The 15,958-nt window shown below is 40.1% G+C and overlaps 1 protein-coding gene across 1 annotated transcript in view; it reads left to right on the forward strand.

Moving 5' to 3' along the window:
• The window catches only part of LOC101019655 (peroxidasin-like protein), a 78,813-nt gene that overhangs the window by 13,512 nt on the left and 49,343 nt on the right, over nucleotides 1–15,958 (forward strand). Inside the window, exon 3 of the mRNA XM_031662022.1 lies at nucleotides 1,776–1,984. Within this exon, the coding sequence (XP_031517882.1) occupies nucleotides 1,776–1,984 (209 nt within the window). The remainder of the gene's footprint in view (nucleotides 1–1,775; nucleotides 1,985–15,958) is intronic.

Genomic DNA, 15,958 nt, shown 5'->3' on the forward strand with positions numbered 1-15,958 from the left:
CTAAGCACCCTCTCCTGAGTGGACATGTGCTCTTCTATTGCTTGGGATCCAGTATGTTCCAGGGCATGGTATCTTCTGAATCATTAGTAAAGCTTAGTGTTGAGTAAGATCTAGGAATCTTGTAAATCTGTTTGACAATATAACCTTTTGTAGTATTGCAGAGATAATGTATATAAGACTTGAAACAAAGCCCAGAGCTGTATTTTTAATTAAAATTACAATAAAAATTATTCTTTAAATTTCCTTTGAAATCTCTTCCACTTACAAATTATAGAGAAAGTAGCAAAGGATTTAATTCCCTTTATTGCACATTGGTAACAATTAATAGTATATTTCCTTAAAATCATTTTTAACATTGAATTTCTAGACCCACACAATTGGTTTAATATGCTCAATTGGCAATAATTTAAGAATATATGTAGTCAAAGACTGAAAATAATTGAAAAAGTTTGCTAGGCTATTGTAACAAAGTCACATAGCCTGGATAGCTTAAACAACGAAATTTTTTATTCTCGCAATTCTGGAGGTTAAATGCTGATCAAGGCATCAGCAGACTTGATTCCTACTGGAGTGTCTCTTCCAGCCTGTAGATAGCATCTTCTCCGTGGGTCTTCACTTGGTCATCCCTCTGTATCTATGTCCACATTTCTTTTTCTTATAAGGACACCAGTCATACTGGGTTAGGGCTCACTCATATGATCTATTTTTACCTGAAATACCTATGTAAAGGCCTTATCTCCAAATAGAGTCACCTTCGAAGGTACTGGGGCATAAGACTTTAACATATACATTTTAGAGGTACACAGCTCAGTCCATAACATCAAGAGAGTGGTAAGAAGTCTTTTTGCTTACCATCTCAATTTCCTGTTCTATACCCACTATGAAAAAGTGCTTGGCATATGGTATTCAAATATTTACTGAATGATTAAACCCAAGGATTGACTTTACTGAATTAACCCAAAGATTGACTTTAATCTTTTATTTAAAATTGATCATATCCTTTCATTTAAAATTGAATGTGCTTATTCTAGTTAATCGATAGATACAACCAAATAGTATATGTTAATTATCAAAAGTGATACTCTCTTTGTAGGCAAACATGTTAATATTACCTTGCTCAGACAATTTCTAAGGTTAGTTCATGGAATTTAAATGTAGCAATAGGGCTAGGTGCAGTGGCTCACAACTGTAATCCCAACACTTTGGGAGACCGAGGTGGGCAGATTACTTGAGGCCAGGAGTTTGAGACTGGTCTGGCTAACATGGCAAATCCCTGTCTCTACTAACGATATAAAAATGAGCCAGGCATGGTGACGGGAGCCTGTAATCCCAGCTACTCGGGAGGCTGAGGCAGGAGAGTTGCTTGAACTCTGGAGGTGGAGGTTGCAGTGAGCTGAGATCCTGCCACTGCACTCCAGCCTGGGCTACAGAGTGAGTGAGACTCCATCTCAAAATACATATATATATATATATATATATAAATTTTAAAAATGTAATAATGGACTTTTCTTTTTTGGGAGAAAACCTTAGAAAACTTTCCTTTGAATCCTTTCATAAAGCTTGAGGTAGAAAGTGATGACAGTTTGGAAGCATGGGATTTAAGAATGTTGTAAATATTGGAGGGAATTAAAAGGATACTCAGTTGGAGAACAAGCATAATCCTTTCAGTATGCGCCTTTTATGTTGAGCTCTTCTTGGTGCATTGTGGCTGTTTGACATGCAGTTGAGTTCTCAGGCCACAGACCTGCGACAATGCTTTTTTTGTTGACTATCAGGTTCTGGTATGAAAATCCTGGAGTATTTACCCCGGCACAACTCACTCAGCTGAAGCAGGCGTCCCTGGGCCGAGTGCTTTGTGACAATGGTGACAGCATTCAGCAAGTGCAGGCTGATGTCTTTGTAAAGGCAGAATACCCACAGGATTACCTGAGCTGCAGCGAGATCCCAAAGGTGGACCTGCGAGTGTGGCAAGACTGCTGCGCAGGTCAGTAATAATGCAATGAGTGGGTTGATGTGCATGTTCATCTGGATTGATGTGTATGTTCATGCGCTTGAATTGTTTTCAGTGTCAAAGATGTGATTTAAACAAAGATACACAAAAAGCCAACAACACAGAACTTTCCTTTTGGAAATCTGATGGATGATGAAGGGGTGGACACTAGGAAAAACGAGGCTCCCAAGCTGCCCATCCTCTTCCATTCCACATTAACTTTGTTAGAGTGGGGACACTTGTTGTCAAAACTGGCCTCTGCCTTCTTACTGCATTTCAGATTACTGCACCAAAGATCAAACGCCAATCACTTGGTACTGACTATATCTACTTCTTGATGTTCATCTAACAAGAGAGAAATGAAAGTTGATAGTAACTTGGCTAACTTAGACTATTCATTCTTTATAAGATGTGGCAGTAGTGCTCATTGGAAGTACAAGGAAATTTTGATAGAGTCAGGAAAAAACTTTCCCTAATGGCACAACAGAATTGGTGGTATCTACAACATCACCGTTTATGAACCAAACTTTCCCTAAGGTGCTTCTATAAGCGTCCGTTTTGTTCTCACAATATCCCTTTAGAAATGTGGATTTCTTTCTCCTTTGATGAAAGTATGGCTCAAAAATATTAGACGACTTTCTCAAAGTCCAAATATGAGTAAGTGGTGGAGCCAGGGCCAGAGAAAAGATGTATCATTTGTTTAAACCTAGAGGTGAACTGAGGACTTGACGGTTCTCCAGCAGAATATGCTGACGTCTTCACAGGTAAGACGTCACAGGTGTCTGTCACATGGAGGATACTTGCGGCTCCTCTGGACGCCAACGACACAAGTGCCACCACAGCTTCATACCTGCTCCATGTAGTGGCCATGGGCCTGGGAGTTCTGATGTTCTCTAGGACTGAAATGATCATTCTCAGTACCTAAGTAGTACTAGAGATTTGTGGTCAGGGGAGGAAATTGAAAGCCACTGCTAGAAGCGTGATAGAACACTGGCTGCGTGCAATGGCTCAAGCCTGTAATCCTAGCACTTTGGGAAGCCAAAGTGGGTGGATTGCTTGAGGACAGGCTTGGCCAACATAGCGAAACCCTGTCTCCACTAAAAATATGAAAATTAGCCAGGCGTGGTGGTGGGCACCTGTAATCCCAGCTACTTGGGAGGCTGAGGCAGGAGAATCACTTGAACCCTGGAGGCAGAGATTGTGGTGAGTCCAGATCGTGCCTCCAGCCTGGGTGACAGAGCCAGTCTCAATGACACCTGAGTCAAGGTTGTCTTTTTCACTGTGGTGGTGCTTTATTGGACACAGCAAAAAGGAATGTGGTACTATGACGAGGGTGGCATTCTTTCCCTTACCTCAAGTTCTTGGTAATTAGATCCAGAAATAATGAAATAGTCCCCCCTCTTCAGAATGTTGGGGGAACAGGGAACAGTATACAAACCATATTAATGGCAACTACTAACACTCCTTTGCTTCTTCTCCAATGTCCCTGGGATGGGACATAGGGCCTGGTGAGCAGAGGGACAGATAGATGGCATGGCAGGGTGTAGGCTGTGATGACCAGAGTGGTGCCCTGCAAGGAAGCAATGGCTCCATGTAGAGGCCAGGGCTGGGTGCCCCTTATACTGACACATACCATTCCTAGCTCTTCTCACCTCTGGCCATGTGATAAGTGATTCATGGAAACACTTAGCTCGTATAATTGTCCTGAGTCTTTCAAGGTGGGTGTTGTTATCCCTGATTTACATATGAGGAAAATAAGGCTCCTGGAAACTAAATACATTTTCTAAGGTCCCACAGCTGACCTGAAGGACTCGGCTCTTTCCTCTGTGCCCACCGCTACCTGGTAGCACCTGTAGGGTAGGTGCCTGGCACAGAGACGCAAGCAGGCCCCCACCAAGGGCGGTTCCTCTGCTGCCCTCCCCCCATTGCCATTGTTCCACATTGAAGACTGGGAGGAAGAGGGCTCCTCTGGTTACTTAAATGATAATGCATCTGCTGTGGGCAACGTTTGTTATGGAAAATGCAATGCAAGGATGTAACAGACCAGGAGTGGGTTGGGGTTTTGAGTTTGTGCAAAATAAGATCTTGTCTTATCAAGATCTGTGGTCCCAATAAATAATAACACTCTTTCTCTGTGAGTGTCTTTAAAAAATCTCTGGAAATGAATAAGCCAGTAGTAAACATCTACTACTTAATTGGAAACAAAAATACAGTTTTTTTTTTATGACACTATAAAAATGCTCAGAAGTCATGTCAGTAGCAAAATTACCTAAGGATATGAATATGCCTTATGTAGTTCCAACCATAATGTAATGTTTGTAATGAGAACCATTACAAATGGATACACATGTATTTTTCTGTGTACTTTTTGACTAACAAGCATGGATTTTTCAGAAAAATTAAAAGACAGTTTAAAATGAGTGGCTTAAAAAAAGGTGTTTAGTAACTGCTCAAAAGTGGACCACTTTCTTATGGGATGGGCTTCTTACACTTCCCAATTAACAGAAACATTGCTCTACATAGATTAGGAGCCTGCTGAATCACTCAGATCTCTGAGGAACTAGTTTCTAGGCTGTGGCTCCGTAGTTTCAGATAGGGTATATATTTTAATGGCTTGAGTTAATTAAGGCAGTTGAGAAGTGCTGGTTTGACTCCACTGAGTCCATCCCTGAGACCTGAAGTTGTGAATTTCCCAGACAGAGAAGGTGTGTTAAAGGACCTAGAAACTATGTCACTACTCAATACACTTATCTTTGTTGTGTGTTCATTCATGTTGTATTAATAGATTTCTTCCCTCTCCTTTGCTAATCTCATTCTCAGATTAAAATAAGCGATGGTGCTTAAATGATTGATTGATTGATTTTGAAACAGTCTCTCTCTGTCGCCTAGGCTGGAGTGCAGTGGTGCGTTCTCAGCTCACTGCAACTTCTGCCTCCCGGGTTCTAAGTGATTCTCCAGCCTCAGCCTCCCGAGTAGCTGGGATTACAGGCCCACACTACTACACCTGGCTAATTTTTGTATTTTTAGTAGAGACAGGGTTTCACCACGTTGGCCAGGCTGGTCTTGAACTCCTGATCTCAAGTGATCCACCCACCTCAGCCTCCCAAATTTCTGTGATTACAGGCATGAGCCACCACGCCCAGCGGATTCAGTTGTTTTAACTAGCATTATCCTAGAGTAAAATAGAGACCTTCGTTTGGGATGTAAAGGGCCACTCCAAGCAGTCCTAGTGGTTCATTTTGTTAGAATGAAATGTATGATTAAATTAACCCTCAGCTCTTTATGTTGCTTTTATAGAATAATTTTATTTTCAACAGGGCTATTTTTTTTTTTCATTTTTGTTTCCCATGAATAATAGCCTACTGGTTAATACTGATATCAGCATCTTCCAAATTTAACTACATTTTTAAAAAATCCTGGAGAAACTCTTCTCCTAAATTCCTAAACACATTGAAATGGACTCTGAGTCTGTTTAAACAGTGATAATTAAATACAATCAAGATTTACATCATTATATCTTGTTATTCTTTGAAGGTAGAAGGCATGAGATCTAAATAATGCGGCTGGGATTTGTGTCACTTAGCTGTAAGACTATGGGTTTGTATGGGTAATCAAACTGGAAAAAGTTGGGGTGTTAAGGATTTGGTTTGCATTTTTCATGTCATTTATTATGTTCAATGAAGAAGTTTGTTATCCACTGTTTTTGTTTTATTTTGTTTTATTTTGAGGTGGAGTTTTGCCCTTGTTGCCCAGCCTAGAGTGCAATGGCATGATATCAGCTAACCTCAACCTCTGCCTCCTGGGTTCAAATGATTCTCCTGCCTCAGCCTCCCGAGTAGCTGGGATTACAGTCATGCACTGTCAGGTCTGGCTAATTTTTGTATTTTTAGTAGAGACAAGGTTTCTCCTTGTTGGTCAGGCTGGTCTCGAACTCCCGACTTCAGGTGATCCGTCCCGCTCAGCCTCCCAGAATGCTGAGATTACAGGCATGAGCCACTGCACCTGGCCCTACCCACAGTTTTTAACCCATGAATTTCAGTTTCTCTTCACAGAAACTAGAGACCATGCTAAAACAGCATGGTGTTTTTGTTTTCCTTTTTGCCCTTAACTACTTCCATATCATGCATTTTTTAAATAAATTTCCTCAAGTCATTCTATGTATTTCTTATATAAGTAATTCCTTTAAAATATTGCTTAGTGTTTAATGGATAGGATTGTATATACCAACATTTATGCAGCCATACTTTGCATATCAGGACTTATATTTCCATAGGCTAGGTTCTTATAGAATTCCCAAAGTAAAGTTGCTGAGGTGCAGGATATAGGCTTTATAATGAAAAAAAGGTGTTGTCATATTTATTTCTAAAAAGATAAACATGATGATTCCACAATTATATTAATACCCACTTTATTTCCCGACCAGCAATTGGTAATATAGTCCTCGGTTTTTTGATAGTGCAGTGAGTAAAAACTTAATTATCTCAAGCTCATTTTAATTTTCATTTCTCTGTTAGTATGTTTAAACAGCTGTTTCCATGGTTTTTGGTTTTGGGGATTGGCTGTGTGCATTGTGTGTTCATGGTCTTTGTCCTTTCATCAATCTGTATGAGCTCTCTGCAAATGCTATGTGTTAACAATGGTGAGGGTGAACATCCCAGGCTTACCACTAAATTGAAACGGTTTCATCATTTACCCAGCAGCAACGTACTTGCTTCCTTTTATGTGAATTTCTTTCTTTCTTTCTTTCTTTTTTTAAGACGGAGTCTTGCTCTGTCGCCAGGCTGGAGTGCAGTGGCGTGATCTCGGCTCATTGCAACCTCCACCTCCCGGGTTCAGGTGATTCCCCTGCCTCAGCCTCCAGAGTAGCTGGGACTACTGGTGCCCACCACCACACCTGGCTAATTTTTGTACTTTTAGTAGAGACGGGATTTCACCATGTTGACCAGGATGGTCTTGAACTCCTGACCTCCCAAAGTGCTGGGATTACAGGTGTAAGGCACTGCGCCTGGCTTATTTGAATTTTTTTACGCTTAAGTAGATTTCTTTCAGTCCCTTGGTCCTCTCTGTAGCAAAGTAGCTGCTGCATTTCATCTGTGCTGCTCCTTCTCCCTGTGTACTGCCTACCATCAGGTCCTAGTGTACAGATGGCTTCATTAATGTGGGGACTTTCTTTAATTTAGTTACTTCATTTACTGTTATTCAGAGCTTCCCTTTTCAAATTAGCCTTATTTATTTTTCCCATTATTTGCATATGCATTATATACATAATACTTAAAATGTATCATCTATGTCTGTACAAAAGTATAGGTGTGTACACATACAGATGTGTACATTGTTAAAAACCTTAGACAAATTGAATTTCACAGACTTTAATTGACAAAGGGCAGCCTCCTGAGCCAGAGCAGGCTCAGAGAGACTCCAGCACAGCCACGTGGTGGAAGAAGATTTATGGATAGAAAAAGAGAAACGATGTACGGAAAACAGAAGTGAGGTTCAGGAACAGCCAAATTGGTCACAGTTCGGGTTTTGCCTTATTTTAGAACCCAATTTGAACAGTTGGCTGCCTTTGATTGGCCAACTGATTATGAGGCTCAGCTGGCACAAGAGTTGATTACAGTCTGTTTGCGCTTCCAGTCAGGATCACTATGCCCAGACATCTTTAGGCCAAACTTAAAATTTGTAAGGAGGCAGCTTTGGGCTAAACTTAATTTAGCAATTTCTCTCTTCTGGTCATCCTCTCAACTTTGGGAGATAGACCAAAACTTCAGGAATTAATATCACTCTATCATCATCCTAAACATCAAGTAATTTTGTGTGTGCATGAGGGTTAGAGTAGGGGCAATCTTCTTTTGTTGGAATCTGCTGTTTACAGGGGGGAAAAATGGTCATTTTAGGACCTATCTCCTTCCTTAAAGTTTCAGTTTGGTTATGTTGCATTTAGCATAAGTGTCTCCATTTTGTTTTTGTCTGGTTTGTTGGGGCCTAGTGTAGGAGCTCAGTCCAAAACAATGACCTCCCATAATTTTGTTTAAAGCCTCCTCTCCCTTTTTGGTAAGGTTCTCACATAGGTGAGTGTGTGAACAATACTTAGGGCCTTATCACCACTCTCGTTACCATCATTTTGGGTTTTCTGTCTCAGCATATCATTCATAGGCTACGATGTTCTCATGGTCACATGTTCCTTTGAGTTTTGTCATTCCAGTTGAAGAAAGGCCATTTGACATTCTACAGATGGCTGCATGCTAACGCTTAAAATTGTTGAGAGAATACAATGCAGCAGGGAGACTGCTGTTATGATTATCAAGAGGATAATACCAAGAGCTTGGAGTATGCTCCTTACCTGGGGTCCCATAAACCAAACCAACCAAATAAAATCAAATAGGTCAAAGAATGTGCTAGGTAAAGAATCTACTCACTTTAACCAAGCAGCCTGCTCATTAATTCCTTACAACTGAATCTCTATAATATCTGATGTGATGTATTTCTTCATGGGTAACAAGAAGTGCCAACAACCGCACAGACACTTCTCTGTTTATCACTAAGTAATCTAGAGCAATTTTATTATTTAGCACAACTTTCACAGGAGCATTTAAAGTCTGTTGTATAACCGGCCGGGTACGGTGGCTCAATCCTATAATCCCAGCACTTTGGGAGGCCAAGGCGGGCAGATCACTTGAGGTCAGGAGTTCCAGGAAAGGCTGGCCAACACAGTAAAACCCCATCTCTACTAAAAATACAAAAATTAGCTGGGTGTGGTGGTGGGTGCCTGTAATCCCAGCTATTCGGGAGGCTGAGGCAAGAGATTTGTTTGAACCTGGGAGGCAGAGCTTTTAGTGAGCCGAGATCGTGCCACTGCACTCCAGCCTGGGCTACAGAGCAAGATTTCATCTCTAAAATAAAATAAAGAAAAAAAGTAAAGTCTATTGTATAACATAGCATTTACAGTATTATCTGCTGTAAGAGCCTATCATGAGGGATAAATTTCTAATCATTGCTTCATTTACTCCAAACCATGGGAAAAGAAACCTAACAAAAGATGCCCATTAGGAAGAGTGAAGGCTTCCTATTAATTTTCTCCATAACCTGTGGTAGCAATGTTCTCTTTAACCTATGATGTAGCTTAAGAGGAGGGTATCAATGTTCTGTTTCTGACTGATTATGAGACAACAAATGTACCATGAACATTTCTCACTTACACTGGCCCTTCATCTTCCATCTATCAAACCATAAAGTTGTCTGTGTATAAGGCTGGCTTCAATATTTTTCACAAAATTAAAGTATACCCCATGAGTCCACACAACAGTCTCCTTTTTTACTTTTGTTGTTCATAGAAGTATAAACAATGAAAAAAATAGAAAGATAAGAGTCTTATGATAGCAGATAAGTCTTGATTCTCAATCTGGTGAAAAAGCTACCCATATCAATGGTGTCGTCTTCTTCTGGGGAGAACTTTTCCTGGTTAGCTTTACCTTAAAGTTTCCAGTGGGAATACATTTGGAAGAGTGTGGAGGGGACCTTCTGAATTGTGAGGTCATGAACCCAAGGTTTAAGGTCTCAAAGTTTTGCTACAATGTGATGGCAAAGGCCAACGCTGATGTTGTTCTCAGAAGATTCAGTCTTCAGGTTCTAGATTGTGAAGGGGTTGATTGTCCTCAGTAAGATCACCATATAAAGCTTTCTTTACCTTGTGAAAATACACCTTGACATAGTGCATTAAGGCTTTGCTGCATTTAGTTATGTCAGAGTTTATTAGTGGAAGGTGTATGAGACTGTATTATCAGGGGGAGAGGCCTTTCAATGATATAATAAAGATGTCAACTTATGTTTTACACCAGAAGTGGGACTGATTGTCATTAATCTACAATATCTTTGACCAAAACAATTCAGTCAATTCAGTTAGCTTTGCCCAGTACTATAGTATCTATAATACCTTGCTTAACTGTTTTATAACTTGTCCAGTGAAATAAGTATTCTATCTCTGGCTATTTCTCCAGGAATAATCTTTTAGCTACTGTTATAACCTCAGCCCTTGTGCATGGGAAAGCTTTCATACAATCGGAAAACATGTACTGAAAATGTCTTCCGCCAGGTACTAAAGGAGGAGACCACCCCTCATATTATCTTCTGCCCAATTTCTGCCTCCATAGAAAGAAGAAGCAAAAACTAAAAGGCAGAAATGAAATCCACAGGTAGACAGTCTGGTGCAACACCCTGGGCCTGGTAGTTAAAGATCGACCCCTGACCTAATTGGCTATGTTATCTATGAATTACAGACATTGTATGGAAAAGCACTGTGAAAATCCCTTTCCTGTTCCATTCTAATTACTGGTGCATGCATCCCCCAGTCACATACCCCCTGCTTGCTCAATTGATCACAACCTCTCACGGGGACCCCAGAGTTGTAAGCCCTTAAGAGGGACAGGAATTGCTCACTCAGAGAGCTCTGTTTCTGAGACATGAGTCTGGCTGAAGCTCCCAGCCGAATAAAGCCCTTCCTTCTTTAACTTGGTGTCTGAGGGATTTTGTCTGTGACTTGTCCTGCTACAGTACCTTCGCTAATGTCTTCCCCCAGGTACCTTCCCTAATGTCTTCCCCCATATGCCATTTAGCCACGTGGCACCCAGGAGGACTATGAAGGGCAGTGCCTGTCTAAGTCCTGAATTTCCATGCCTGATGCAGAAGTCAGGACAGAAAACAGCTGTGAGGAGGATGACTGGAGGATACAACCCCTTCCAGAGAAGCCAGGAGGCAAAACTGGGCCAGGGAAGAAGGGGCCATGTTGGGCTTGATCCTGGCTTGTAGGTGCTGTTCTAGGAACTGAGAATTTATCCCCAGGCCTCACCATGGCCATCTGTCCAGATCACCGAATCCAGACTCTCAAAACCAAACCATAAGCTCACAGTCAAATCAAACAAGTACCTACTTATATTTAACTGACAATTTTGAAACCATTCGTATTTTGCCAACAATTTAAAAACTAGTTTTATTTACCAAATCTTATTACATACACTTAACATATATAGTAGACATATGAACATGGACAGAAACAGATCTTCTGGCTTTCATAAAGCTAGCTTATAAATAATTTTTACTTTCTCTCTTTAGACTATCCCTCTTTCAATCACATGCTTCGTTGCCCTAAGCAACCTCTAGCCAGGCAACTCCAAATCTGTACTTCTAAAGGGCCAACTCCCAGGCCAAACAAGAAAATCTGTATTTTGACGGCACAGAGCTAAGACTTTAGGCCTAAATATTGTATCGTCAGCTCAAACCAAGGAAAAAACAGTAAAAGTAAAAGTTCAGTTAAGACAAGATAGTATGTAAAGCACTTTAAAAAATGTTTGACTTGTCATGTAAATTGAAAACAATGGCAAGAGTTTCTAATGTACACAGGCAGATATCCTTAAAAATGCAAATTTCCTTTATAAATGTAGATTTCTTTTACAAAAAGGTTTAAAGATAGCCAATTAAATTCCAGAAAGGCATATTTTAGTTCCATGGGTGTTCTTTTTAACTTAGCTACTATTTCTTAGCTAAAATTACTGAGTTCAGCATGGAGTCCATTAAGGAATAGGGCAAAGAAAGCATTTTCCATGACTGGATTCAGCATGGATTCCTGTGAGAAAGAAGACAGTCTACTTTACTGAAGGTCTTATCTTTTGTAAACACTTTGGGATACCTTTCTTTTTGCCTTTGGGGAAGAATAATAACTAAACCAAAAAGTTAACAGATATTTTCTTTTCAATTAGTCACTTAAACTTTTTATTTTCCATGTATAAAAAGTCTTTTAAAAAAAGTAAAAATAATAAAATCTTTTTAGAAGCTTCTGCCTATCAATAGGCATCCCTAAATGAGACTAATTCGAGAATTCTCCTTTTCTTTTTCTTTTCTTTTCTTTTTTTTTTTTTGAGATGGAATCTCACTGTGTTGCCCAGGCTGGAGTGCAGTGGCAAGATCCTGGGGTTCAAGTAATTCTCCTGTCTCAGCCTCCCAAGTAGCTGGGACTACAGGTGCCCACTGTCATGCCTGTCTAATTTTTGTATTTTTAGCAGAGATGGGGGTTTCGCCATGTTGGCCGGGCTGGTCTCGAACTCCTGACCTTAAGTGATCCACCTGCGTTGGCCTCCCAAAGTGCTGAGATTACAGGCGTGAGCCACCGCACCTGGCTAGGAATTCTTATTTTCAGATTCACTGCTTAAAGTGTGGTGTTATTCATTTGGAACATTCCATTCTAATTTTAAATTACCTTTAGTTAGATTTTACCACTTCTATAAGTGTTTGCTGCTTCCAGAGTTGATATTTATACATGCAAATGTAGGCATAGCTGGAAGGTGGATTATTCAGTTCTTTAGAAACTAAGGATCTCCTTTTTAGCTTACATCTTGGCTTTGGCTATCAGATCTCCTTGATCAACTTAGTCAATGATTTTTTTTCCTACCTAAGCACACAAAAAAATAAAAGTGCTAGGAAGCAGTAGAACACAAAAATCCTTGTGAATTTCCAAAAGCTGAAATTTACACCTCCTGCAATATTTCCATTTATTATCAGTTTCTGTCAGACATAAGAGGCCTCTACCAGATCCAAGCAAGTTAATATCAGATTCAATGTGATTCTGCATCAGTCCAGTTTCTGTTGTGTTTTCTGAACCCAGTTCAGATAAAAAATTTGCTCAAACAAACTCAGAGAGCTAAAAACAAATCTGTGGAGCTTTGGAATCTGAGAGAGAATTTACCAGGATCCCCAGCTGTTGTGAGAGAGCAGTGACCACAGTGGGCCTGGCAGGGACCTCACTTGGTCACTTGTTGCTCCTGGGCATCAGGGGAAGTGCTACTTCAGGTCCCACTTCTGACACCATCTGTTAATTAGGAAGACTCCTGAGCCAGAGTAGGCTCAGAGACTCCAGCACAGTCATGTGGTGGAAGATTTATGGACAGAAAAAGAGAACTGATGTACAGAAAACAGAAGTGAGGTACAGAAACAGCCAGATTGGTTCCAGACCAGCGTTTGCATTATTGAACACAATTAGAACAGTTGACTGCCTTTGATTGGCCAAAACTCAGTGATTGACACAAGTGTAAACTACAGTCTGTTTACACATCCAGTTAGGTTACAGTTCACTATGTCTGGAAAAACCTTTAGGCTGAACTTAAAATATGTAAGGAGGTAGCTTTGGACTAAACTTAATTTAACAACATGTGTATGTATGGGTGTATATAACTGTACATGGATAGGTGTGTGCATGCATGAGTGTGTATACATATGGGTGTGTGCATGTGTAGTTGTGTACATATATACATGTGTATGCATAAGCATGTACATGTAGATGTATATATAGTATAGGCATGTATAGCTATGTGTATGTATGATATATACATATTTAAGTATGCATATGTACATGTATAGTCATATGCATGAATAGGTATTATATGTATAAGCATGTATGAGTGTGTATATGTAGATGTGTGTACATGTATTAGTGTGCACATGTATATTTGTAAACATGTATGGGTATGTTTATATGTGTACACAAAAGTATATACATGAATGGTTGTGTACATGCATATATAGATATATACATGTTCAGGATACACAAGAGTAAGTGTACACATGTATAGGTGTGTGAATATATAGGTGGAAAATGCTTGCTTTTACTACTCATTGCTTTTTTTTTTTCTTTTCTCTTTTCCTAAAGTGGTCTATCAAGTAAAGCTTTCAAATTGAGTACTTGCGTAAAGTATTCTGCAAATAATATTTTATGCTCAAGTATCTTTTTCCTGCTGAACAGTGAAGAACATCTTACTTGCACAGGATTCCTGGACTGTGATCTTTTCTACTCTTTGCCAGTGTTCCTTCCCTGATTTCTAGCTTCTTATATTGCAATTGGAAGGATAGGTGCGATAGGTGCCAGTCTGGATTTTTTCCCTTGCTTAAATAGGTGTCTCTAATTCTTTTTTAATGGGATTCTGTAAGATCTTTTGTTCAGAATTAGAGCAGAATATGCTTAGATGTAACTTTCCTTATCAATCCAGTGTCAAACTTAGGGAACAATTTCAATTCACAGATTTGCATATTTCTTCAACAAGCATATATTTCCTTAATTACTGTATATCTCTATGTATCCTCCAAATAGTTTTTTTCCTCCTGAAACATTCTTTATTTGAGCGTTAGGTCTACCCTCCAAGTCTCTTTTCTTTTCCTTCATATTACTCTCTTTTATATTTTTGCTAAATGCTCTGACATATTTTTTGCACATGATCACTTATATCAAATTCACCAATCAGTCTCAACAGAGATCAACCTCCTTTTAAATTTATCTATTTAACTTCTTAGCTCCAACATCATCTGTTTAAGTTTTAGGGCATCATTTGCAGCATCAGAAATGCCTAACTGCTTGTATTATTAATATTTATTATTGTTACTATTTTAAACAGATGTTCTTTTGTCATCTCCGTCCCTTGGGTCATGTTTTCACTGAGAAAGTGGCTCCTCTCTCTGATGACTGTTCAGGACCCTTTCATGGACAGTGACTTTTTTATCTTGGCTCCAGTTGTCAAGGTTATCTCCATGGCAGAAACCTAGCAGAAGGAGATAGGTTCATTGGGCTGGGCTATGACATCAGCCTCCCCTAGGCTAGAGCAGGAAGACAACCCATTTATTCAGTTCATTCTTGGCCTTCTGAGAAGTGGAGACACGCTGCATGCTCTGAGGGCAGAAGCTCTCGGAGCAACCCCAGAAATCTGAACATGAAGTCCTTTCAGAGGTGAGCTGCTCTGAGTTCTCAGTTGGGGAGAGCTGGGCGTGGCTCCCCCAGGGCTGTGGCCTTCAGGAGGATTGTGTGCTGCATTCTTCCCCAGGGCTTCCCTTTCCTCTCAAGCACACTGTGGCCTCTATGTCCCTATGCCACTTGCCCAGGGGAGGCCTGTCCCCTGGGGTTGTGGGGGAGGGGAAGAAGACCCATATTTGGGGTGCTCATCTTCAGAGCACCATGCTCCCAAATCGTTGTGAGCTCAGGGTCTGCATGCTGCAATGAGCATCCTGTGATGAGGACCTCATGTAAGGGCCAAGGGAGACTCTTCCTCTTGTCTTTGGTTGAGGTGCATGCTGACCAAGGCCTGAGCTCTTTGGGGAGAGCACAGGCATGTGAGCTTTCCTGTCTGACAGCATTATCCAGCATATCTAGTTGTTCAAGGTCACAGAAGATCCTGTTTAATCATTTTTTTCACACTATTGTGGGAGCTAGGAATGTACCGACACAAGGTCTGAGTAAACCAGTTTTGATCTGAAGCTAAGGGGTGACCTAGAATTCAGTTCTAAAATACTGATTTCTTTGAAGACGAAAAAGCTCTTAGAAGGATCCTCAGGATTATCGTAAGTAAAAAGCAAAACTGGTACTACCTGTTTACTGTTTCATCTGGCCCCCTCCTGTCTTTTAGCCTGGGAAGAGAGAAGATGAAATCCCATGGGCTCTGAGCCCACATCGTCTGAGCAATCTATTTCATTTAAAAATAATTCATTAGGTTTCATTTTTAATCTTATACTAAGATGAAACTTATCATAACAGGTTTCCATTTGGTCATTTTCACCTTGTGGAGAAACGTGGGATAATTCTAATTCTCCTTTGGTATGACATTACGTTTTTCCTTTGAAGATGACTTTCTTTTCTATAATGACTTTTTTCTTTTGCACTAAACAGACACCATTCACTGTAAACTCCCTAGTTTCTTCATGTTGCATGATTTAGAGTTGCTTCATTATTCTGATTTTGCTAATCTGTTTTTCTTTCAGAACATTATAGTTCATTAAGGTCTTTATTAAAGTGTGATCCCCAGAAGTAAGCATAGCTTTAAAGGTATGTTGTGGATATTGACAGAATTGTCCAATCTGACATATTTCTTTCCTACTCAAAAATAAACCTACAAGCCCTCCATGAGGAAAAAATAAAAATCATGTGGTTAATCTCCAAAAAAG

Source organism: Papio anubis, unplaced genomic scaffold (assembly GCF_008728515.1).
Source record: "Papio anubis isolate 15944 unplaced genomic scaffold, Panubis1.0 scaffold350, whole genome shotgun sequence".
NCBI classification, from domain to species: domain Eukaryota; kingdom Metazoa; phylum Chordata; class Mammalia; order Primates; family Cercopithecidae; genus Papio; species Papio anubis.